This window comes from Lagenorhynchus albirostris, chromosome 11, assembly GCF_949774975.1.
Source record: "Lagenorhynchus albirostris chromosome 11, mLagAlb1.1, whole genome shotgun sequence".
Lineage (NCBI taxonomy): Eukaryota > Metazoa > Chordata > Mammalia > Artiodactyla > Delphinidae > Lagenorhynchus > Lagenorhynchus albirostris.
Genome location: NC_083105.1, coordinates 52,531,023 through 52,556,533, shown reverse-complemented (window position 1 = coordinate 52,556,533; position 25,511 = coordinate 52,531,023). Strand labels below are relative to the sequence as shown.

Genomic DNA, 25,511 nt, shown 5'->3' with positions numbered 1-25,511 from the left:
ATGTACAAAGGATGCTAGCCAGTAATTAAATTTACTATTCTGACTCACGGATAAATTCAGGATGAAATTAAAATATTGAAGCAAGAGCCATTTTTTGAAGACATCATTTTAAAGGGCTTGCCCATATGTTGTCTAATTTGATAAACTACTAAAAAGTGCGAGGTATGGAAATAGGAGGACTCATTTTTTTTAATTATTATTTTATTTAGTTATTTATTTGGCTGCTCCGGGTCTTAGTTTCGGCAAGCGGGATCTTTGATCTTCGTTGCGGCACGTGAGATCTAGTTCCCTGACCGGGGAGCGAACCCGGGCCCCCTGTATTGGAAGTGCGGGGTCTTAGCCACTGGACCGCCAGGGAAGTCCCAAGGAGTCATTTTGTTGTTACTACTGTTATCCTTCTCAGAAATGTCTCAACCAACATTTCAATGAATTGTGATATGGCAGTCTGTTGTTTTTTATATAACAGCTATATTGTGATATGTTATATATCATTCAATATACCCATTTAAAGTGTACAATTAACTGTTTTTTTAGTGTACTCACTGTTTTATAACTGTCACCACAATCACTTTTTGAACACTTTCATCACCCCCCGCCAAAAAAAAAAAACCCTGCACCCCTTAGCAGTCCCTTTCCATTTTCCCCAACACCTCCAGCCCTAGTCAACATCGAATCTACTTTCTGTTTCTGCAGATTAGTCTCTTTTGGACATTTCACATTAATGTAATCACACTTTCCATTAGTGACTACTTTTATTCACTGCGTTTATATTTTCAATATAAGCATGAAACAGTACTTCATTCCTCTTTATGGATGAATAATATTCCATTGTATGGCTATATCTCATTTTGTTTTTCTGTTCCATATTGATGGACATTTAGATTATTTCCACTTTTCAGCTGTTAAGAATCATGCTGCCATAACCATTTGTCTATATGTTTTGTGGGAAATGTGTTTTCTCTTGGGTGTATACCTAGGAGTAGATTTGTTAAGTCTATGTCAACCTTTTGAGGAACTGCCACATTGTTTTACAAAGTGGCTGTACCATTTTACATTCCTACCAGCAGTGTATGAGGGTTCCAGTTTCTCCACCCTTCACCAACACTTGTGTCTTTTTTATTACAGCCATCCTAGTGGATGTGAAGTGGTATCTCATTTTGCTTTTGACTTCCTTGTGATCTTTTCCTCATTTGTCCTAAACTTTTCTAAATTAAAAGATAATCAAACAAATTCTCTCCGATTTTTGGAGCATACTTTTTCTCTAGGTTCTGTCCCTCCACTTTTTCCACTATTGAAAATGTTGCCAGCGTCCTATTTTGACTGGAAAATTACAGATAATGTGAAATAACAGTTACTCCCTGCAAAATGAGGATGGGATTGTAACTGTTTAAAATACGGTCCTCTGGGGCTTCCCTGGTGGCGCAGTGGTTGAGAGTCCGCTGCCGATGCAGGGGACGCGGGTTCGTGCCCCGGTCCTGGAAGATCCCACATGCCGCGGGGCGGCTGGGCCCGTGAGCCATGGCCACTGAGCCTGCGCGTCCGGAGCCTGTGCTCCGCAACGGGAGAGGCCACAACAGTGATGAGGCCCGCGTACCCCCCAAAAAATAAAATAAAATAGAGTCCTTCTTCTCAAAACTCCCTAGTTCTTGATTTTAAATCTAAGAATGAGATCCAAGAAGGAAGCCCGTATAATTTTTGTGTACTTCTACAAAAACAAAAAGAACAATGGAATAGTAACTTTACATATTGTTATAAAACCTAAGAATAAAAAGGAAATAGCCTATTCACCACATACTGGATTTAATAAGAAAAGGCAAGAATAAAGCAAGTAATACTTTGACACACCATGAGCTAAACTTTTAAATAATATACACATGTTTTTATAATAAAAGTTTTTTATAATAAAATTTTTAAAAAGGAGAGGGGGAGAAACAAAACAAAACAGAACTCATTGACAGCCAAAGACGTCTGATTTTTTTTTCACTTAGCACAGCAAGATGTGCTAAAATTACTTCATCAAAAAAGACTTCCTGGATGAGAAATGCCCCCACCCTTGATTTTTTTTTTTTTTTTTTCTTTATGAAACAAAACTAGGTCTGTATTTGTGGGGGGGAGTTTGGCAGACATGCTGATTATAATACTGTATTGAAAAATATTTACTTTGATGGACTAAAAACCAGCTGCTGTTCGTGGTAGTTAAAAGCCTGTAATAATGTCTTCACTTTGGTGTTCACCACACTTTTATGAGATTAATAATAGGATCCCCCAATCTCCAAGTGGAGAAACCAAGAGAGGACGCTTGAGAAATGCTTTCCTATCTTCTCCTGGGACTCACCCAAAACCATGCTGCTTGGACATGAGCTTATTGAGATCAGAGACCTTGTTTCATAGTTACTGTATCTTCTTTGCCAGGATATAGGCCTGGCACACTGTAGGTACTTAAAACATGTTGCACGGATGAAAGGCAGGCAGAAGCGTTCAATTAATTGACGGACGGACCTGGGTTAGAGGTCCTGCGGGTGCCACTTACAAGCTGAAGTCTCTACATGAAGTATGTCATCTCATCAAACCTCAGTTTCCTCTTTGCAAAATGAGGATAATACTAGTATCCACTTCATTAGGGTGTAGAACAGCAAGCATTCGATTGTTATTAGCTCTTAAGTTGAGCAAATTTCCTGACTCCTCATTCAGAACTGGATGGCCCTGCTGTTAATGAGCCTGATTACACATGGTCGAGTATGTGCATACGTACTGTCAGCTCAGTCTCTATTTGAGAAGAAGCATGGGAAGAAATTGAGGAGCTGTTATTCGGACATCAGTTTCTTAAACTCCACTGAATTAGATTCAGCCCTCACTTTTAGGGAATCATGCACCCGACACTGGGAAGGATGAAATAAAGAAGTTTTCCAGTATGAATATTCTTGTCTTTGGATGTTAGCCCTGAGTCTCAGAACAAAAACAAGTCAGTAGTTAATAGTTACTGTATCTTATTTTCCAAAACACACATGGATCATTGTTACAGTCATTTGCAGATAGTTTTGCATGACACACTTTTGCTTTTGTGTTTCTGCTAAATCACTAAATGACTAACCTTCCCGTTTGTATTAAAATTGTCAAAGGATTCTTTTCAGATAAATGTGTCGATAAGGCTTAGTTTGAGCAATGGGGAAAAAGTGAAAGCCAAGTGAAGAGCTCTTGATCTTGTGATCAGAATAATAAAGTGGAATCCAAGGATTGCCCCATAATGAATGGATTATTTGGATATAAAAGGAAATTATTTTTAGGTGTGGCATTCCTATAAACCCTGAAGCTATGTGTTTTACAAACTAGAAATTTATGCACTAAATAAAAATTACCAGATGTCAGTGTTTGTATGTGCCAACTGGCAAAGAAATTGAGAAGGTTCAGAAGTCTGGAAGAAATGATGCTCACTTCTTTGCCGTTCAAACTCTAAAAGGATAGTTGAGGTAAAATGCTGTTTAAAAAACTACAGGGTCCTCAGCTACCCAAAGATGTCACGCGTTACAAATTGTAACTTTCATTTTTTTTTCCCCTCATGACTCCACGCATGTTTGTGGCATTGCAAATGTAATCCATGTTTCTATTCTAATTTTTTTTTTTTTTTTTGCGGTACGCGGGCCTCTCACCACCGTGGCCTCTCCCGTTGCATAGCACAGGCTCTGGACGCATAGGCTCAGCAGCCATGGCTCACGGGCCCAAGCCGCTCCATGGCATGTGGGATCCTCCCGGACCGGGGCACGAACCCGTGTCCCCTGCATCGGCAGGCGGACTCTCAACCACTGCGCCACCAGGGAAGCCCTCTATTCTAATTTATTACATTCTTTCCGGAGGCTTATCTCATTCTTTTACAGGGTCAGCAGATATCTTATTTAAAGACCCAACCTGAGCACAGCAGCCTCGTAAAGGTCCAATACAGAGCTAAATGTATAATAGGATTCATTATTTTTATCTTGCACATACCACCACACCTCAGTGATTTTCATGAAATCATCAAATGGATTCTCTTCTCTCCTTAGAAATTCGAGCTCAACTGGTAGAACAACAGAAATGCCTGGAGCAGCAAACAGAGATGCGAGTTCAGCTTCTGCAGGACCTGCAAGATTTCTTCCGGAAAAAAGCCGAAATTGAGACGGAATATTCTCGGAACCTAGAAAAGTTAGCAGAAAGGTTCATGGCAAAAACAAGAAGCACTAAGGATCATCAACAGTACAAGTAAGAGGGACTTGACTCAAATTCACCTTTCCAAGGGGATATCCTATCTTTTTACCACCCTTATTGGTTTTAGAATTTTCCATTTTTGTCTGAAAAGTTGTTGATTGATATATCCTCATAGATAAAAGCAACCCTCTGCATTTATAATTTATGAGCATAAATGTATTACATTTTAAACTAATAGTATTCTCTTGACATGTTTCTCTTTCCAGTAAATACACTAAGAGTTGTTGTTTAACACAGGTAGGTATTTGGATGGGCAAATTTTAAATAGCTGATTCTTCAAGCAAATACCTCAAGATTTCTGTATAGTGATCTTACATGAAAATAAGCAGTGAGGGTTGCTTAAATTTATATCCCACCCCCCAGTCATGCTCGTGGTCATTGCAGTTGAGACTGACTTAAAACAAGGGCTTTTGGTAAAATGCGTACAATCTAGCTTAATTAAACCTTATATTAATTGCACAGTTGACCCTTGAAGAACCCAGGAGTTAGGGGCACCGATCCCCTGCACAGTCGAAAGTCCACATACTGCTATCTCTGCCTCAGAAATAAAGGAATTGATAAATGAGTCACCTAAAGGCAGGAAGCTGAAACAGTTATGGACAGATCAGGACTCAAACCCAAGTTCTACATATTGTGATCTCTAACTGAACAGAAACTTTCCCCCGCATCTAGTTAATTTAAGGATGTAATGAAAATAGAGGTACTATGTTTTTTCATATAAATTTATTTTTTATTTGTGGCTGCGCTGGGTCTCCGTTGCTGTGCGCGGGCTTTCTCTAGTTGCGGCAAGCGGGGGCTACTCTTTGTTGCGGTGCATGGGCTTCTCATTGCGGTGGCTTCTCTTGTTGCGGAGCACGGGCTCTAGGCTCACGGGCTTCAGTAGTTGTGGCTCGCGGGCTATAGAGTGCAAGCTCAGTAGGTGAGGCGCATAGGCTTAGTTGCTCCGCGGCATGTGGGATCTTCCCGGACCAGAACTCGAACCCGTGTCCCCTTCATTGGCAGGCAGACTTCTAAGCACTGTGCCACCAGGGAAGTCCCACAGGGACTATATTTATTGAAAAACATCTGTAAGTAGACCTGCACAGTTCAAACCTACGTTCACTGTCAACTGTACTTCATTTGTTGAAAAAAAAAATACATGCAGGTTTTTCTGATGAGATTTACTTTAGAATTTAAATCTGAGACACAAGTAGGCAGACAACTCCAACAGAGTATACAAGGGCTCTGACAGGGTAGATGCCAGGGACAGACCTGACAGAAATCCATTCTGCAGTGGAGGTGGGGACAGCAGGGTCCAGGAAAGGTCCTGGAAGAAGTGATACGTAAGTGAAGACCCGAAGGACTAGTTGGCCAGTAAAGGGACCAGAGCAAGAGGTTCAGGCAAGGGGAACATCACTCATAAGAGACCAGAAGGGAAGGGGTGTAGGGTAGCTTTGCAGAGCAGAAAGTAGGCCGGGGGGAGTGAGTAGCAAGGTGGTGAGCTGTGTGGCGCCCATTGTACCTGGTGCCAGATCATGGAGGCCTGTGAATCATACCAGGAAGTTTGGACTTTACCCTAAGGGCCTGAGAAGCCTTCGAACAGTTTTAAGTAGAAAGAAGACCAGCTCACACCTGCATTTTGAGATGATGACAAAGACCGTAGATAGGATTGGGGGCTGGAGGAGGACACAGTCAAGGGAGGGAGACCAGGTGGAGGACCCTCACCATAATGGCATGAACTGTCAACACTGCAGGTAGAAAGAAATAGACTTGTTTAGGAGATACTAAAAAGACCCCCCAGTCTTTCATTTCTGGAAATACAATGAACTGGATAATATGAAAAATACTTGTGCTGTAAAACTCCTGGAAATGCTGACTAAAAATAAAATAGACATCACTTTAAATGTATAACTGAACTCAGGAAAGTAAGGGAAATTTCCAGGGGCCAAAAAGGGAAAAGGGAATTGAAAACTTGAGTGGTGATTATATCACCCTTTAGTCCCACGTGGGGGCAGAAGATGAGGCTAACGCAAGGTAGGGAGCTGGAAGGGAGGACTGCCCCATTGCCAATCCTATTGCACTGCATCACAGCCTAAAGTCAGGAGCAACAGAACTACTATCTCAGTGAAATGGTAGAACAGAAAGCCACTCGCCCACCCACACAGGGGACAACAAGGAGGCCCGTCTGCTCAGCCTGGGCTCCAAATGGAAGGGGGTTGCAGAGAAGCGCATCTTAGCTTTCACCATTGGCTTTACAGTTTCATTTTACACCTTTCTGTGGCCTTGGATCCTACATAAAAAGTAGGGTAGGGACTTCCCTGGTGGTGCAGTGGTTAAGAATCCGCCTGCCAATGCAGGGGACACGGGTTCGAGCCCTGGTTCGGGAAGATCCCACATGCCGCAGAGCAGCTAAGGCTCTGCGCCACAACTACTGAGCCTGCGCTCCTAGAGCCCATGCTCCGCAACAAGAGAAGCCACCGCAATGAGAAGCCCATGCACCACAACGAAGAGTGGCCCCTGCTCGCTGCAACTAGAGAAAGCCCGAGCACAGCAATGAAGACCCAATGCAGCCAAAAATAAAATTAAAAAAAAAAAGAAAGCGTAGGTTTTTTGAGAAACCTCCATACTGTTTTCCACAGTGGCTACACCAATTTACATTCCCACCAACAGTATAGGAGGGTTCCCTTTCCTCCACACCCTCGCCAACATTTGTTATTTGTGTTCTTTTTGATGATGGCCATTCTGACACTACAATGAGGTGGTATCTCATCGTAGTTTTTTTTTTTTTTAATTTATTTGTTTATTTATTTTTGGCTGTGTTGGGTCTTCATTTCTGTGCGAGGGCTTTCTCTAGTTGTGGCGAGCGGGGCGTGCTCTTCATTGCGGCACGTGGGCCTCTCACTGTTGCGGCCTCCCTTGTTGCGGAGCACAGGCTCCAGACACGCAGGCTCAGTAGTTGCGGCTCACGGGCCCAGTTTCTCCGCGGCATGTGGGATCTCCCCAGACCAGGGCTCGAACCCGTGTCCCCTGCATCGGCAGGCAGATTCTCAACCACTGTGTCACCAGGGAAGCCCCCTCATCGTAATTTTGATTTGCATTTCCTCGATGATTAGCAATGTTGAGCATCTTTTCATGTGCCTGTTGGCCATCTGCATTTCCTTTTTCGCAATTCCACTCCTGGGTATATATCAAAAAAAAACAAAAACACTAATTCAAAAAGATACATGCACCCCAATATTCATAGCAGCATTATTTACAATTACCAAGGTATGGAAACAACCTACGTGTCCCTGAACAGATGAATGGATAAAGAAGCTGTGTTAAATATGCATAATGGAATACAGCTCAGCCATAAAAAAGAATGAAATATTGCCATTTGCAGCAACATGGATGGACTTGGAGGGTGTTATGCTAAGTGAAATCAGTCAGACAAAGACAAATACTGTATGATACCACTTATATGTGGAATCTAAAAAATACAACAAACTGGGCTTCCCTGGTGGCGCAGTGGTTGAGAGTCCACCTGCCGATGCAGGGGACATGGGTTCGTGCCCCAGTCCGGGAAGATCCCACGTGACGTGGAGCGGCTGGGCCCGTGAGCCATGGCCGCTGAGCCTGCGCATCCGGAGCCTGTGCTCCGCGACGGGAGAGGCCACAACAGTGAGAGGCCCACGTACCGCAAAATAAATAAATACAACAGACTAGTGAATATAAATAAGGAAGAAGCAGACTCACAGATATAGAGAAAAAACCAGTGGTTACCAGTGCAGAGAGGGAAGTGGGGAGGGGCAACCAGGGGGTAAGGGATTAAGAGGTACAAACTATTATGTATAAAATAAGCTACAAGGATATATTGTACACACGGGGAATATAGCCAATATTTTATAATAACTATAAATGGAGTACAACCTTTAAAAATTGTGACTCACTATATTGTACACCTGTAACTTATATGATATTGTACATCAACTCTACGTCAATAAAAAATTTTTTTCTAACCCTTAAAGAAAAGGTAGGAACTTTTGAAGAAAAAAAGGAAGTAGGGGTCCTTTTGCAGAAGCAAATGCAGAACTATTCTGGGTAGGGAATAGTTTTTTAATTTTTATTTTTGGGTGACTTTAATCTCTAGTGTTGGTCAGCATAGAAATAAATTTTGGTGATGGTTCCCAGGGTGAGCAAATATCAAATGTGCTTGACAGAGACTGGAGCCAGTACTAGATCCTCATTTATAGAAACTGTCCCTTTTTAAAAGTGATTGCAAATAAGAAGACAGCCCATTTGTACATTCAGTAAATATTTTTGAATGTCTCCTTCTGTGTTCTATACTCGGTAATCTCTTGTGAACTGAAAACATGGATGGACCCATGCACCTTAGTCTGATCCCTGAGTGGATCAGCTGCCATCTTTTGTTCCTCCTGGTTTTTTCACTAGTTTTCTTCAAAAGGTAGGCAGCTCGGAATTTTCCTTGAGTAAGTTTATTATTGACTACAGAAATGAAGATAAGGTAATAAGTTTACAGAAAGGACAAACCAGGGTTAGGGGGGAATAAATCAAAGACAGCCCTTTAGGAAAGAGTCACACAGACCTGGTTTGAATACTGGCTCTACTGTGTGACTTTCGTCAAATTGCTTAACCTTTCTGAGCCTTGGTTTCCTAACTTGTAAAATGAGATTTTGTGACCAGTCAATGAGAAACGTAACAAACTGTTGATGTGATTAATAGCTGACATGGGGTATGCACTCAGTATTCCTTCTCTTCACGAAACAAATGTTAAATCTTTAGCACCTTTACTTTACCAATCATTTAAGCTGGGCTGTGGAGTCTAGCTCTTACTCAGTTTTGGGATGCTTGTTGTGTAGGATAATCCTTGGCCTAAAGTTGCCACAGCATGGTAGAAAGACCAAGGCTTGGGTCAGCCTCCCTGGACTCAGAGACTTTCTCTGACCCCAGCTTTGGTCTTGAGCAAATCATTGTGCCTTGCTAAAGCTTAAGTTCTCTTATTGATAGAGGGGATACAAAGCATCTCTGCCTTAAGTTGTAGTGGTAAGGATTAGGTAGAGTTAATGTGTGTAAAGTCTTTAGACCAGCCGCTAGATGAAAATCGCTAACTTTACGCAGCACTTACTATGAATCTAAGGCATTCTAGTAAGCCCTAAAAATATATATATTAACTCAAATAATCCTCATAATCTTATGAGGTCGGTACTGTTGCTTTACCCATTTTACAAATGAAGTAACGGAGGCACAGAGAGATTTAAATGATTTGGCCAAGATCTCCTAGGTAATTGTTCCGGGCTTTGAAGCGAGGCAGTATAGATCCATATTCCATGCTCTTGCCTTGTGTGCTCAGTGGGTGCTCAGTAAATGATAGCTTAGCTGCCTCTGTTGTTTTTGTTGTTGTCGATACTGTTATCACTTACTATTAAGGCAATAAAAAGTGTTGGTTCAATGAATGAAATAACATTTATTTAATGCTGACCACAGGCAGGGCCCTGCGGACACAAAAAAGTATGAAATGTTCTCAAAGAACTTATGGGTTACTTCATCATAAAGGATATACAGAAAAGTTAATATAAGATAACGCTTACCTCTTGGGCTGGGCGGCTAGAGAATGTCAGTGGAAAGGCTTCAGTATTCTTCCATAGAACCATTGCCCCTTGCCCAATGGCTTTGAGAGGAAAGGAGGGTTCTTTAGGTTGGGGGTGTAATTCTTGATGTGGCAGCTGGGAGAGTGGGAGGCTTCTCTTCTGGGTATAAGTGCTGGGACCCTAGATCAGGGGTTTCTTCCCTTACACCCATCCATACTTCTGCGGTCTACTTCCTCTTTCTTTTAGAGAGGGTTTTGACTGATGCAGGGTTAAATCCTGAATCCGAGGGACGTAAGGGCTGAAAGTCCTTCTTGAATCATTTTCCTAATTTAATTAGTATTCAGAATCATAAATCGTCATGAATATTAGGAGGATAACATGTCTGATAAAATAGCACTAGTGGGGGCTTCCCTGGTGGCGCAGTGGCTGGGAGTCCGCCTGCCGATGCAGGGGACACGGGTTCGTGCCCCGGTCCGGGAAGATCCCACATGCCGCGGAGCGGCTGGGCCCGTGAGCCATGGCCGCTGAGCCAGCGCGTCCGGAGCCTGTGCTCCGCAACGGGAGAGGCCACAGCAGTGAGAGGCCCCCGTAACGCAAACAAACAAACAAACAAAAAATAGCACTAGTGTCCCTGAGTTAGGATAAACATTCTGTGCCATTTTGCCATTTTAGAGTTAGATTTTTAAAGTAAAAAAACAAACATTGTACTTTTTTTTTTTTTTAAAGCAGTAATATCCCTGTCGGTCACTGCTTTTGTTTGGAGTTTTTCTTTAAAACTTTTTACAAGTTGCCCTTTGTGGTTTATATTCACTTTTCACTTTGTTATGTAGAATAAAACAAGGAGTGGTTACAAATCTGAAATAACTTAATGGGTTTAAAAAGGAGATGTGACATGTCATAAGCCAGTAAACTTCTTGGTTCTATTCACAAGCCCTGAGACAATGCTGGAAAGTTCTGCTTCCCAGGAACACTTTTTGGGAGGCTGGAGGTTAAGTATCAGGGGATTAGTAAATCATCGTCACATTTATGTTCCATGGAAAGTATACCTAGCCAAATTTCTTTTCCAACAGCAGACTGGACATTCAGAGCACGCTTTGCGTTCAGTGGCAAACCACAGTCTGTCTGTGAGACAGTAGTCAATAGATTTTTACGTAAACATAAACTGCTTTCTTCAATGGGGTGTTTAAAGCTAAAAGCCTGCCTTAGTACTGTATATGTTAGGGTCCCATGCCCTTGTCAGGAGTGTGGGTTTTGACTGGTGTTCTCGGTTCAAATTTTTTCTTCCAAGCCTAGGGGAGTTGCTGGCTGGGTGCCTTCCCAGCCTGGAAGGCTGTTCTGCTGGCTCTCGAGTGTCTTGCTAGGAGCAATGCTCAGAGAAGAAAGAACAGGGACGATGCCCGTCTGTTGTGGCTCCTAGTTTGCCTTGGTGACTTTCCCTGAGCTGATTGGGGCAGCTTTGAACTTGATGGTAATTCTCTCTCTTCTTCACTCCTTAGGAAAGACCAGAACTTGTTGTCTCCAGTGAACTGCTGGTATTTGCTCCTGAACCAAGTGAGACGAGAAAGCAAAGACCACGCAACCTTGAGTGACATCTATCTGAACAATGTGATTATGCGTTTCATGCAGATAAGTGAGGATTCCACCAGGATGTTTAAAAAGGTATCCTCCATCAATCCTGCCAGAGTGTGCTTCCCTATAACCACTGAGCCCATAACCAAGACTGAGAAGGGTCTGCTGCCTTAATGACTTAATTGTATTCAATAAATATTAGGCTCAAAAAATAAATAAATGAACAGGTATTTTAAAGACACAGAACAAAAAGTTAAATCGCTGCTCTCTTGGGAAAATGTTATCACAGTTTTTTTCTTATTCCCACCAGACTAGCAGCAGAAGCTGTGAGAGAGTGACAGGAAAAAAATTCCCCAGGGCATGGAAAATTCAGTCCCTTACATGCCAGAGAGCTTCCTCCTTCCCAAATCCACTTTAAAAAAAAAAAAAAAGGAACTGGGCTTTTAAGGCTTCATATCATTGTTACCAGTCTCAGCCAGCTCTCAGCAATTTTTTTTGTTGTTTGGACATCTTTGTTGAGAACAATAACAAAATTGGACCATTTCCTGTGTAGGGAATGCAGCTACTTGCTCAATAAGACTGGCTTTTGGTTTTTATGTTTATAGGACAAGGGTTCTCCACCACCTCCTCAGCTTCATACTCAGGGTGTTTGGTGCCTATACCAATATCTGTACATCTATTCAGTAAGTAATTATTAGTTTCAGAAAGTGGGGGGGGAAACCACCTTGTAGATTAAAGACATTTATGTTTCAAAGGGACCCCTTAAAACAAAGTTGTGTCATGCAGGCCATCTGGGAAACTTTTTAGTCATGTTTGATGTGTCCACATTAGATTTGATTTCTGACCTAGAAATGGAGTTTAGCAAACTCGAAGTTTTCTTTTGCTCTCTTAAATAGGGAAAAAAAAAAGTTTCAAACAAAGGAGAAATTTTTAAAATTTGGAAATAAGAACATATTAAGAAGAGACCACGTAGAGAAATATCCTATGTATCTTAAAACATAGAGATTTTTAAAAAATAGTTTAGACTGAGCCAGGAAAGTAAGTAATTTTCTCGTACGTCGGCCCTTTCTGCCAAGACCTCATTTGGTTCAATGGGCTTTTTGTGTCTTGTCCTCTATGAGTGAGAGATGGTGTCAGGTCTTGGAAAGGTTACTTCGATGAAGAAAAACTAGTCCCCGTGCTCAAGGAGGTCACAGTTAATCCAAATTTGTATGACGCTGTATGATGCTTCCCAGTCATGGGGATGCTGGCAACCTTTCAGCCAGGGCCTCTGGGACCAGCACCTCAATTGACTTCGTTTATTTATCCATCCAGCAAAACATCTTTAAAATGCCAGGCCGGGAAGCAGAGTTAAAAGACACGTTCCCTGCCTACAAAGAATCCATTACAATAATTAACAGTCACCACAATAAGGGAACACACAACCTGTGGTAGAAACTTGAAGGCTGGAAATCTTAACCCTACTGAGGGGCCAGGATATTCTTCATAGAGGAGGGGACACCTGAAGTGAGACCTGTAGGAGATGGAGGTGGTCATCAAGCAGATGAGAACAATGAACTATTCCAGGTAGAAAGCAGAAGCGAGACACATTCAGGGAAAGGAAAGATTTTGGTGTGACTGGACCAGGGGTTGTATGGGAGTGAGTGATGGGGTGTGAGGCTAGAAAGGACTGTCATATCAAAAGGGACTTTGCATGTCTTGCGAAGCTGTAAGGATTTGTGTTTTGTATGTCAAAGTCAAGGGCTTCATAAAGTTGATGGAAACTTAGGGCTGAGAATCAAGTGGATTTTGGACTTGGATCCCAACTCTTCTGCTTCTGTGATCTTGGGAGATGATTCAAGAGAGTGCTCTGTTCTGTCTAAGGGAGTGGGGAAGGCTGGACTGGCAGAAGGGGAAGGTGAGCCTATGGGAGATCTGGGGCTGGGATGGCCCTTTGGAGTTTGTCGCCAAGGAGGCCTCGCCTTTGTTTTGCACACATTGGATTTGAGCTGCCCTTGGGGAGGGGCTAAGTAATCTTGGGGTGATGCAGCTCCCCTTGGTGGAGGGTAGTTCCCAAGGGTGATTCCGAGAGAGAGGTCAGCTGTAAGTTTCAACAGCCAGCAGCCAATATTCCCAGTAGTTGGGGAAATATGTTCTTGAAAGAGGGCCTGAGGAATGTACAGTAAGTACACACACACCATGCCTGCTTGTTTGCTACCTAGAAGTTCTCTTCTTATCCAGATTTTCTGGGACTCAAAGAATTGTAATCCTTGGAAGCTGCCTATTTATAGCAGACTCCTGGTTACTTCAGCATTTAGTGGGGAGAACAGTCTTCTCACCGCTAACTATCGCTGATCAGCTGGAAAGTTGATAGTCATTACAGTGACAGGTATAAAATTCCACTTCCTCAAGCAGACCCAGCAGATGTCATGCCTCACCTTTCCGTGTTTTTAAAATTAAGAATAAGAGAGGGTAAGACTGGAGCTTCTTGAGGAGCCAGATCAGCCCACGAGGACACATTTGTCATCTGCAAAGATAGGAAGCCAGGACCCGTATCTGTCAAGTCCAGAGACCTTCATATCCCTTTAGATTAAAAAGCAAGACTAGGCTTTTCTGCTTTTTTTTAATATATATATATCATCAAGCCGTCTCCTTCTCCAGCTCTTCTTCCATTGTTATGGTTCCAGAAGCATATTTTTTATCAAAACAGAAGGAAATGATCAGAACCAGTCTGAATTGACCTTTAGAACTTCTGTGGAGTCCTTAGTGAGCATAATGCTTGTTCTTCTTGGGAGGGGATTTTGCAACTTACTCGTTTTTCAAAAATAACCCCATGTCTGTATGGAGATCCAGTTAGATGCTGGGTGCTTGACAGGTACAGCCTCTTACACAGCTGTGTCGTATTCAGTGTAGTCATTGACCAAGAATCCTTTTACCCAGACTGTTCTATCAAATAAGGAGTTCAGAGCAGGTAGTTCTAGGAATGTTTTTGTTTCCAAATGGATATAATAATCAGGAAGACACTTACAGGAATACCTAATTCCAGGCATCGGTACAGGCAACAGCTTCAAGACTTAAATTTTAATCACATCAGAACCAGTTTTAGAAATAGTTGCCTATGCTTGCAAGTTTTCAACGGGTAAAAAAAGGGAAGCTTTAAAAAAATAATAATACCCAATTATTCAAGTATCAGCTGTTTCAAATTTAGGTCTTTAGAGCTGTAGATGAAGCCTGTTGGTCAGAATAACATAGTGATTCATCTCTTAAGTCTCTGACATCAGATACTTTGCGTATGAATCTTAGTTTCGTCGCTCTTGTTATCTTTGTGGACCTGGGAGTGTTTGTAAACCTCTTAATTCAAGTCTCAGTTTCTGCATCTGTAATAGTAACCTATTTCAGACACCTGTATGGAGATTCTTGAGTCCTGCATGGAAAGCTACTTTACCCCAGTGTCTAGATTTAATGCTAATATGGTCTAACTAATTTGTAGCTGTTATCTTTGTTATTATCTATACTGTAAACACTTATTCCTTACACCTGCAATAATTATGTAATGTGAAATTACACCAGACATTATCTTAAACGTGTCCTCATTCTAAAGAGACTACGTAGCACAACTGTGATGAACACCGTCCAGATCATCACATGGTATTTGTATATCACTTATTATGAAGTTCCAAACCATGTTTGTAAACAGACTCTGAGAAATGCTCCAGCATCCTTGCTTAGAGCTGAATTAAAATTTTGGTCCTCACATTTCAACAATTAATGGGAACTTAGGGGATAACACAGTGAATACCTGTGTTGGTCAGCGCCCCCTGTGCCTCTCAGGTCCCCCACAGCTATTTCACATAGACCGTCTTAACTTTGAGGCTTCGCTGATTTCTTCATTCATTCAACAATGAGTGATTCAACTCCAGACCCTCTGTTAGGTGTGGACAACGGGAGCACAGACAGAGTAGGACTCTGCTTTTACTCTCATACCTTCTGCTTTACTGTTTTAGGAGAAGGTCAGAAATTGGAGACTCCTTGTACACAGGGGTTTTTCATTATCAGTCCTACTGTCCTTCCCGAAGAACAAGAGGCAGTGAGGTGCCCTTGCCCTGTTCTCCAGCCCTGCCTGCTGGAGTGATGAGATTTTGCCACCTTCCTTCCATTACTCACACTCAAGAGTGGTCTGCATCTGGGTTGGCGCCGCAGCCAGAAATTGTGTGATTTGTATGTTACACATAAAGTAATCAGCGTCAGCAGTCGCCATGTAGGAAAGACCACAGCTAGCTTGCAATAATCACTTTATTTAAGCACCTTATCACATGATCTTCTGTATCAAGTTTACGAATGTTAACAGAAGTATGTAGTTTAGAGGGAGCACCATAAAATGGCAGCCTTTGAATATGTTAGATTATCTCTGTGTGTTTTAAATTATCTACCAGTCTGTCATTTCCCCATGGATTGTTTTCAAATTATTAATGTTTTTATTCTTGGTTTGCATACATATGTGTACAAATATAATTTATTTTGTTTCTTCACCAATAATAATGACATAACCCTACCACTTTACTGAATTTTAACTGTGCACCCAGCACCGTGCCCAGCGTTTTTCACACATTAACTCATGCACCCTCACAGCTGCCCAATGAACAGGGATTATAAGCCACATTTCAGGGATGAGGAAACAAAAGGCTCAGATATAATTTGCAGAGCTGGGCTGGCTGGTACGTCTTCTTGTCTTTGCCTGTACGTCTTAGGTAGTTCGTAGTTACTATAACTGTGTTGGTGTTTTTCAGTGGTAACTGGAGATGTTACACAATGCACAGGTTAGAAACTTCTGAGTCTGGGACACTGTGGGTCTTGGCCCCATTCATTTCTAATGAAAATCCTGAAGAATGATAGTTCTGGATGAGGCAGCAAAATCTGTCAGTCATCCAAGTTATAGGCAGAGATTCAAAGCAGCAGAGACTGGCTGCAAGCCACTGAGAATGACCTCACTTTGGCCTAAATGCCGTAGGTTATCAGATTCAGACTCACAGGAATTAAATTAACCCACTTTTGGTATTGTTGATTGTATGGCCTAATCTGAAAGGAAAGAGAAATTACTAGTAGGATTTGGAAATTTGAGGTCATTTAAAAATTTTTATCAAAACTAATCATATTCTATTTAAATACCCTAGTATGAAAGAAAACAAAGACATTTCATGGGAGAAAAAAAAAAAACACTGTGTTTTCAATTAGGCCATTTAAAATAAGTTAATATTCAAGCAGATGCTTTGAGTTAATAAATGATACTAATCTAGTACAGATCTCTAAGGCTCTAACCTTGTTTTGAAGAAAAAGTCCCTAAGTTTAAAAAAATCTGAAAACTTTACAGATCTATAAATAAAAGTCTTTCCTATTGTACAAATCTATATAAATCTATATATAAAAGAGAGTCTATTTCTTTTTGAATATAAAAATACATATTCATTGTAGAAATTTAGAAAACACCAAAAAATATAAAAATGGAAATGAGTTACCCATATTAATACTACCTACTGGTAATATTTCTGGCTATATCTTTTCAGCATTCATATGTATAAGCATACATGTGTACTACACAAACATACATACATATGTATTTTACAAAATTGAGATTTCATTGCAGATAGCCTGGGAACCTGCCCTTTTCATGGAACATATCGTTAACGTTTCCCATGTCTGGAAATAATCTTTTAAAATAGGATACCTCGCGCCTGCATAATGTTTCACTGTCTGCACGGCCGTGTTGCTTTTCCCATTGTAGGACATTTAAATCTTTCACACATCTTTGATATTTTTCTTATGCTACATTCCTTGAAGTAGAATTATTAGGCCAGAGGGTGGCATTAGAATTTCATGCTTTGGATGAAATTCTTACTTTCTGCCTTTCTGGAGTAAAGATGGTCATGGCTGTGATTTACCAAGGAGCAATCTGTCCCCTGAAAAATAAACTGACTATTTATTAGCAGAGAGCTACCACATGTGATTTAGTATGCTGATGCAACAGTGGTAAATAATATAACAAGAGGAACTTTTTCAAAGCATTTCAGTGCAGTGTAGCAGAAGAATTAAATGGTATTCTGGTGGCCTCAAGGGACAGCTTAATAATTGATGGGGAGTGGTTAAATAAGTGAGAGTCGTTCAAGCTAATGCTACTAGCTGGTTCTCTTGAGTTTTATCAACCCTATGGTTAGCTCGTTTCTCTAGAAGTAAATCAAAACCAAACTCGTTTCTTAGAGTGATGCGCTTTTCTGAAATATTTTAGAAACTGTTTTAAATTTGTATTTACAAATTGCTTATCAGGATGGCTGGCACATAAATAAATGGCAGTTGTCAGTGCTGCTGTTCTTGCATTTATGTTGTTGCCTTTATTATTTAGTGACAACAGGACATATGTGATTGACCTAGCCATAAATTTAGCAGCTGAGTTACTAGATAAGAGCATTCCCCATCAGTTTAGAGGCTTCATTAAAGACTTTTAAATATGATATTAAGCAGATGTTATGTGTCTATCTTCCTGGAAAGTGATATAATGTTACAAAACCTGAGGTCAGTGAGGTCAGCTAAGTTGGACGTTTTGTCACACAGCATGATGTAGTAGTTGAACCCATAATTACATTGAGAATGGTTTTCAAAGAGCACTTGAAACTTATTTATGGTAAAAAAAAAAAAGTCTGAAAGTATATAGACCAAAATTATTTTAAATGGGTATCTCTAAGTTACTTTTATTTTCTTTTGATTATTCGTAATTTCTGATTTTTGTACAATGAACATACTGTATAAGACACAAAGAAAACGATTATTCATTGTAAACTAAAACCTTAAAGAAACTTGGCCCCGAGTACACCAGTCAGTGTTTACCACAAAGAAGTGGGGAACTATATCCAGGAACTAATTCAGCCCTAAAGGCTGTTTATTAATGGAGAATTAGCCTATTCTCCAAGTGCACTTGAAAACTGTGCTTTGAATATACAGTATTCAGGTGCTTAAAATGAAGACATGAAATCAGGGAACTTCTGAGCAAGATGGCGGCATGCACAAGGGCTGCAACAGCCTTACCTCCCAAGTTCTCTTTGCAATGACTAATCAAATGTACAAATAGGAAAGACTGGAACGGTCCTTTTACCTTCAAGCAGATCCCATACTTCTTTGCTCACTCTATTCGTTCCCACCTTACTCTGAAAGGAAGTCTATACCCCCATCTCCTTTCCCTAATTTTATTTTTCTTTCCAGCACTTATCCCTTTCTGCCATATTTTGTATTTACTCAGTATTTGTTTACTTTCTGTCTCCCCTCAATTTAAATGTAAGTTTCTGAGGGGGAGGAATCTTGTATTGTTCACTGAAACAGTGACTAGCTCATAGTAGGTACTGTGTAAATATTTATTGAATGAATAAATGATGAATACTTACATCTGTATTAGAAACCAGAGGTAAGTGTCAGCCACATAATAGAAATTTCAAGGCATTTCAGAAGGCCCAGTATTGACAGGGCTGGATTTAAGCAGCACTATCACATGCTGTCTACTTCCTAAGAGAGAGAAATCAGAGGAGAAATGAGTCATGGCAAGTCTGTGGCAGGGTGGAATAACTAAAGTGCCAGGCTTCTGGGCTGAGGACTGAAAGGGGGTGTCAAAGGGACCAAAAAGTACTAGGGAGATTACAGAGAGGGTGTAAATTTAAAAAGCAATCTCATGAAGTTCTTTATTAACTCCTGGGCTCTCTCCTGACCTGCACATGCTTGGGTTTGATCTTAAGCAGTATACCTACCAAAGACTTTGGGAGCTGAACTAAGGGATAGACCACTGCCTGGGCTCCAGACTGGCCACTGAATGGTGCATATGCAAGTCAGATCCAAAGAGTGCTACAAAGGTGTTGGCAACAGTATGGATATTGAAACCACACCCCGTAGAAGGCCGGTCAGAATTTGCATCCTGAATTCAACTTGGTTGATTTCCTGATAAAACAAAAATATCAACATTCTACATGTGGTTTAAATAAAACCCAGAGTCTCATAACATAATATTCAAAATATCCAGCGTATAATCCCAATTACTCAGCATACAAATAACCAGGAAAACGTCAGCTGACATGGGAAAAGACAACCAATAAATGGCCGATCCTGAAGGACACAAATGGTGCAATTAGCTAACAAAGACTTTTAAAGCAAACATGATAAAAATGTTCCAAGAAGTGAGAGCAAATACTGTTGAAACGAATGGAAAGATGAGTCTCAGCAAAAAAAAAAAAAAAAAAAGAAAGAAAGAACCAAATGGAAATTTTAGAACTGAAAAATACAGTAACCAAAATTAAAAACTCACTAGATGGGTTTCAATAGAAGAATAAAGATAACAGAGGAAAGAGATGAGTTTCAGTTCATCTTAAAGATAGATTAACAGAAATTATCTAACCTGAACAACAGAAAAAAAGATTGGGAAAAAAATAATCAGTGCCTCAGGGAGCGTTGGGACAATCCTAAAAGGTCTGATATTCATGTCAGCAGAGTCTCTGAGGAGAGGAGAAAGCAAGCGGGGTAGAAAAAACATTTGAAAAAATAATTACAACAAAACTTCCCAAATTTTGGCAAACAAGATAAGCCTACCCATTCAAGAAGCCAGCAGAACCCAAGCTGCATGAATCCAAAGAAGTACATGCCTACACTCATCATAATCAAACCAAAAACTAAAGACACAGAAAAATATATTGAAAGCGGCCAGAGAAAAATGACACACTACCGATGGAAGAACAATTGGATGACTGTGGATTTCTCTACCTGCTAAATGCCAGTAGCACCTTATTAGTTTTGACAACCAAAAATTCCTTCAGATGTCACCAGATGTTCCCTGGGGGGGAAATTGGACCAAGTTGAGAACCATTAATCCAACTTGAGTTTTCCATTTTTCCAAACATTTTTTTAAAAGAAATGTTCCAATTTGGTTTACATTTCAATTACAGGGTTTACAACTCTAGATTAAATTAACAAATATGGAGTAGGTCAAAGGCACCCAGTCTCTCATCTCCCATCAAGAGAAGTTTAAAAAATATATATATATATATATATATTCAGTACCAGATTTATTTAGGTTCAGTCATTCATAAAAGATCAGCACTTAAGAAAGTTCATTTTCAAAGAGCCTTGAACACTGAATCCTTACCCATTCTCCTCATCCAAGAAGGAAACTACATTCTAAAAAGAACTGATGAGAGGACATTCCTATACCATAGGTCGAGGTGTCTGTAGTTGAGATCAACAAAGTCTGAAGCAACCTGAGAACAGTATTCTGGTTGCTAGCCAGTGTTTCTTACCATTTGAAGACTGTTTAATTTCATGTGGTAGGATTCTAAAAGATTTCCAGCAGCTGCAAGGAATGCCATATTAGGGGATATTGCACATATAGCAAATATTTGGATTAAGAAACACTTGTGATACCTTGAGTAATAGCAACCCAAAAATATGCAGTTGCAAACAAATACTGAATGTGGCTGTCAGATTGATTTCAGTACCTTTTAAATCTCAGTCAAAGGGAAACATTTTTTTCTTATTAGAGAGACAATTAAATAGAAACAAGCAGAAATTTTACCAACTAAATACTTTGTCAGATCAATCTAGAAACTTAACAAAATTTGACACTGGCTATATGAACTATATGGATTGAGAAAACCCACTAATGTTCAATAACAGTAGTAAATAAATACATGCACCACTTTTACTTTTTAAACTTTGGTAGTTTCAAGTCAACACAGAACCATAACTGGCTTAGTGCACTGGCTTGAGTAAACATGGCCATTAAAATTTCATTTCTTTAGCTCTAAAGATAGAGATTGCAAGGGGCTGCTAAAATAATCTTTCATTTTTTGGCGAGGTCTTATAATTACACTGACCAGTCATGACAAATTCATTGCAACTTCTACTTTTCCTCTCATTTCCTTTTTTTCTGAAACCTAGCTTTACTGAAATCAGTTCTCTTTTCCAAAACAGAGTAGACATTCTATTTCATTATTCATTCAGCAAACCTTTATTGATTATCGTTATGTGACAGGCACAATGGTGGGTTCTAGGGTCACAAAAGTAAGACACAAATCCTCAATTAGTATTCCAGAGGGGCTTATAATCTAGTAACGAAAGGAAGTATAGAGATAAAAATTACATTATAAGTTGGCAACTGCTCTTACAGAAATAGGACCCAAGAGCACCAAAGGCACAGATGATTGAGTAAGGCATACTGCCTAGGAAAATGGAGAAAGGCTTCACAGAGAGAACGGCATTTGATCAACGTCTTAAACTTGGTGAGGTTTTACAGAGGAATTAGGGGAAGTGCATCCTTCTATATGTATGTAGAGAACAAACAGCACAGGACCAGGGCCTGGGGTTCTGATCAAGACTAGCACGTATCCAGGAAATGATGCTAGGGGAAGATGACGGTAGGTGGGGCTCTTGGCCCCCTCTTCACAACTCTTAACGGAAGTGAATTGTCATCGTAGGCCACCTCTTTTTGGCCTGGACCTAAAGCTCACATCAGTTACACAGCTGGCAGGGGTTAGGAGTATAGCCTATAACACGGCAAAGTGTACATAGTGGGATAACAGCTCCCTGTGATCTAGAAAGGCAGGTTGGGGGTGAGGGCTGCAGGCATGCAAGAATTTTGATTTTCAGTTTGAGGAACTGGTATGTTTTCATCTAAACAACTAAGGAAGCCAAGAGAGATTTTGCGTCAGGGATATGGCATAATCAGCTTTGTTTTTTGAGAGCATTGTGAGGAGTAAATTGGGATGAGAAGAAACCAGTCTTGGGGAACCTAGTGAGGAAGCTGGTGCATTAGTAATCTGGGTGATGATTTTTGCTCTACCATGAGTTATGGCCAGAGAGTATTTCCATACTTATAATGATATTGTCTTCAAAAAGATCTCATCCATGTAGATCAAGAATGAATCAAATGGCTTTTTGTTGTTTTATGAAAGATCTGTTGGAAATTCAAAGCCAGGACATTCTTATTCAGTCCATCCTAATCAGATTGTAAGGCTTCTACTCCTTTATCTGATGGCTCTTTAGCCTGTTGGAGAAAAAAAAAAAAAAGCTAACAGTGATTCCAGGATTCTTGGGCTTACCTTAACTGTGCAGATGTGGGTTTGGACTGCCACCACAAAACAGGGTGATTGTTGCCTCCTAATCTTCCCAAGATCTTAGCTTCTACCCCTTGAAGTATAAAGAAAGTGTACTTATTGCCACTAGCTCCAAGACAGTGAAAATTATCTGGGAGGCAAAGAGAATTCTCTCTTCATTTCTTTAAACTGTGTCATATAAGGAACAGTTGAAGACAGTGGGAATGTTTGGTACAGAGAAAGTAAGCTTTAGCTAGGACATAGTAACTGTCTCAAATATTTGAAGACCTGTCATGTAGAAGATGGCTTAGATTAACTAGCTCTACAAGTCTATAACAGTTAAGACTGACTGGTAGAACTTAAGTGGAGACAAGTTTTACTTTATTCTAAGGAAGACGTAACAGTCTAAAGTCAGCAAGGGCTTGCTCAGAATTAAGAGTTCTGCTTCTTTGTCGCTTTGCAGTGTTCTCTGGAATAGACTTTATCCTCCTTGGTATAATAGTACCTCAAACACAAGTATTCTAGAAAGTAAATCTTGAATTAGGTTGAAGTGACCACCTGAGACATACTGATTTGAAAGTTGCTATGAGTAGACTGTTACATTAGCATTTAGAAAAATGGAGGGTGACTTCATGAAATGAAACAAGGATATGATGCTGAGCTGATAATAGCGTCATGACAGTTACATTTATGGAGTGCTTGGTGTGTGCCAGGCACCTTGTTAAGCACGTAACAATGGATATCTCATTTAATCCTCTTAAGAACCCTAGGGAGTATATTATTGGAATCTTCTCCATTTTTCAGATGAGGAAACAGCTCAGGGAAGTAAAGATATTTAAATAATCTGACCAATAAATAATCTGGATCTATGTTGATGGTTTGGGGTTGGTTTGTTTGTTTTTTCCTGCTTCAAGTAGGCTGTCACCCCATGTACATTTGCCTACTAGCCATAGGTGTTTTCTCAAATTCTCTGGTAGTATTCAAGGAACCAAGTTCTTGGTGAACAGGACACTTAGCCCATGGGAATTTGTTTTTTGGTTTTTTTTCTATTCCGTAAGCTACCTTTACTTAAATACATGGTTAATTCTATAGACCAATTAATGAGTTGTAGTTCTGAGATGGTACTGTTAATATTAGGATAAATATATATCTTTAAAGGAAATTTCTGATTTAGGATAAATTCTTGAAGATTGGTTTATTAAATTTTGGGCTTGGTTCAAGAGTTATATAGAGAAATTTCACTTGGTTTAAATTGTTTGAATAAGCATAAATCAGACTGAATTGAAATTGTTTTGTTTACCTCTCTCACTAAAATGTAAGACCACTTTTCTATCTTTGGCCCATAGAAGGTACTCATATAAACTGGTAGAATGAATGACTGAATGCATGAGTGTGTACATGAATAAATGAACTTTTATCAGTATCTCAAAGAATCTCTGCCTTTTGCTTACTAATTCAATGAATGACTTATAAATGAGCAAATCTCCTACTTACTTTATTTAGTTTTGTAAACAGTCCCTGGATTTTTCTTACCACAGTGCCATTAAGACTGAGGTCATGGGTTCCCTACACAATATGGTCTAGTTTGCTTGACCACAGGTTATACTCATAACCCCAGCCCACTGTGCCATAGATGTGAGCTTTTGGTCACACTGGATCTTTGCACAGTCACATCTGTCACAGGAGAGAAAGACAGTTGTCCTTAGTGATAAATTAGTAGACTCAGGTTCATGTACTAAAGATGATGTATTATTATGATAATTGTTAAGGAATTATATTAAGGAATTGTTAATAAAGCTGAGTTGTTACATTTTTGTTAAGTTCGGCGTATTGAAAAGTGGTCTGGAAATGTATTTCTGATAGTTTTTAGTTAATTATATTAGAGTCTTAACCAGAGTTTCATAACACGTTCTGATTTTAATTAGGTAGGTTTGTTTATATCCGCTACTGAGAATTATGCCTAAGTGATTATTCATTTAGAGGCACTGAAATGGTGTTTCCAGTGTATCGCCATTTTGAGTAGAGAAATATCCCTAGCATGAAAAATTGTGTTTCTTGAAGAGTTAAGGAAGTGCAAGCTGAAAATGATGATAATTGTTTCATCTACTTTATTCCCTGTAGGACTTAAAATTTCAGTCTTGAGTTACTTAATCTGTTCAAGTGCTCTTTATACCTGGGTGGTTATGAGTGACACTGGTGTACGTGACTTTGCACTTTTGCTTGCTCACAGGCTGAGCACAGTCGAATGCCACATTTGCCTAGCAGTTACATTAGTAAATATTCTAGGAGATGCCCCAGATATTTCCTTTAAGGTTAAGTTTTGTCTTGTTTCACAATGAAGCTCTGGTTCCCCTGTATCTATGATTTTTTTTCTAACTTTCCCACATTTTCTAGTGACATGGAGTTTTATCTAAAAGAATGTTGATTATTTTTCGCCTTGGGAATGCAGTAGATCGTGAGGCCAATTCCATACACTGATACTTAGTTGTGATTTTAATAAGTACAAATCCATGTCCCTTGACAGATAGAAAGGAAATGTGCAGCTACACTATAAATATTATAGCTTGCTTCAGGCCATTAAGCCCAGCCCCAATTCTTCCATTAGGCATTTTGGGGGATGCTGTTGCTGCTGTCTTCAGAGTTTACATGAATTAAGAGAATCTATTATTATAAAGACACATGAACACGAGGTTTTGGAAATGCAAAAGCACACGCACTGTAGAGGTATGGCCTGACCCTTTTAAGCAGAATTTCCATCCAAAACTCACTGAGCGTGAGACACTATAATCATTTGCAAGCCTCTCATTAAATATTTAATCTGGTTTTCCTTCTTCTCTCTTAGTCTCACTCTGACTCAGCGTAAGGTCAGGATTCCTTGACTGGTCATCACAATAGATTTACTTTAAAAATAACTCTGTGAGAGGCCAGAGGCCCCTCTGAATTGGTCATTTAATCCAACCATATAGATCACTTGATCGATTGCCCAATGTACTCAATTATGGTTGTATTAATTATGCTCTTTGTTCTGCCTTCCTTTCTCCCC

At 40.1% G+C, this 25,511-nt stretch overlaps 1 protein-coding gene across 2 annotated transcripts in view; it reads left to right on the top strand.

The window, feature by feature from the left end:
* SRGAP1 (SLIT-ROBO Rho GTPase activating protein 1) overlaps positions 1-25,511 on the top strand; it is a 279,335-nt gene that overhangs the window by 130,258 nt on the left and 123,566 nt on the right. For both annotated transcript variants that reach the window (XM_060165650.1, XM_060165649.1), the window contains exons 2-3: positions 4,038-4,233; positions 11,303-11,465. In XM_060165650.1, the coding sequence (XP_060021633.1) occupies positions 4,038-4,233; positions 11,303-11,465 (359 nt within the window). The remainder of the gene's footprint in view (positions 1-4,037; positions 4,234-11,302; positions 11,466-25,511) is intronic.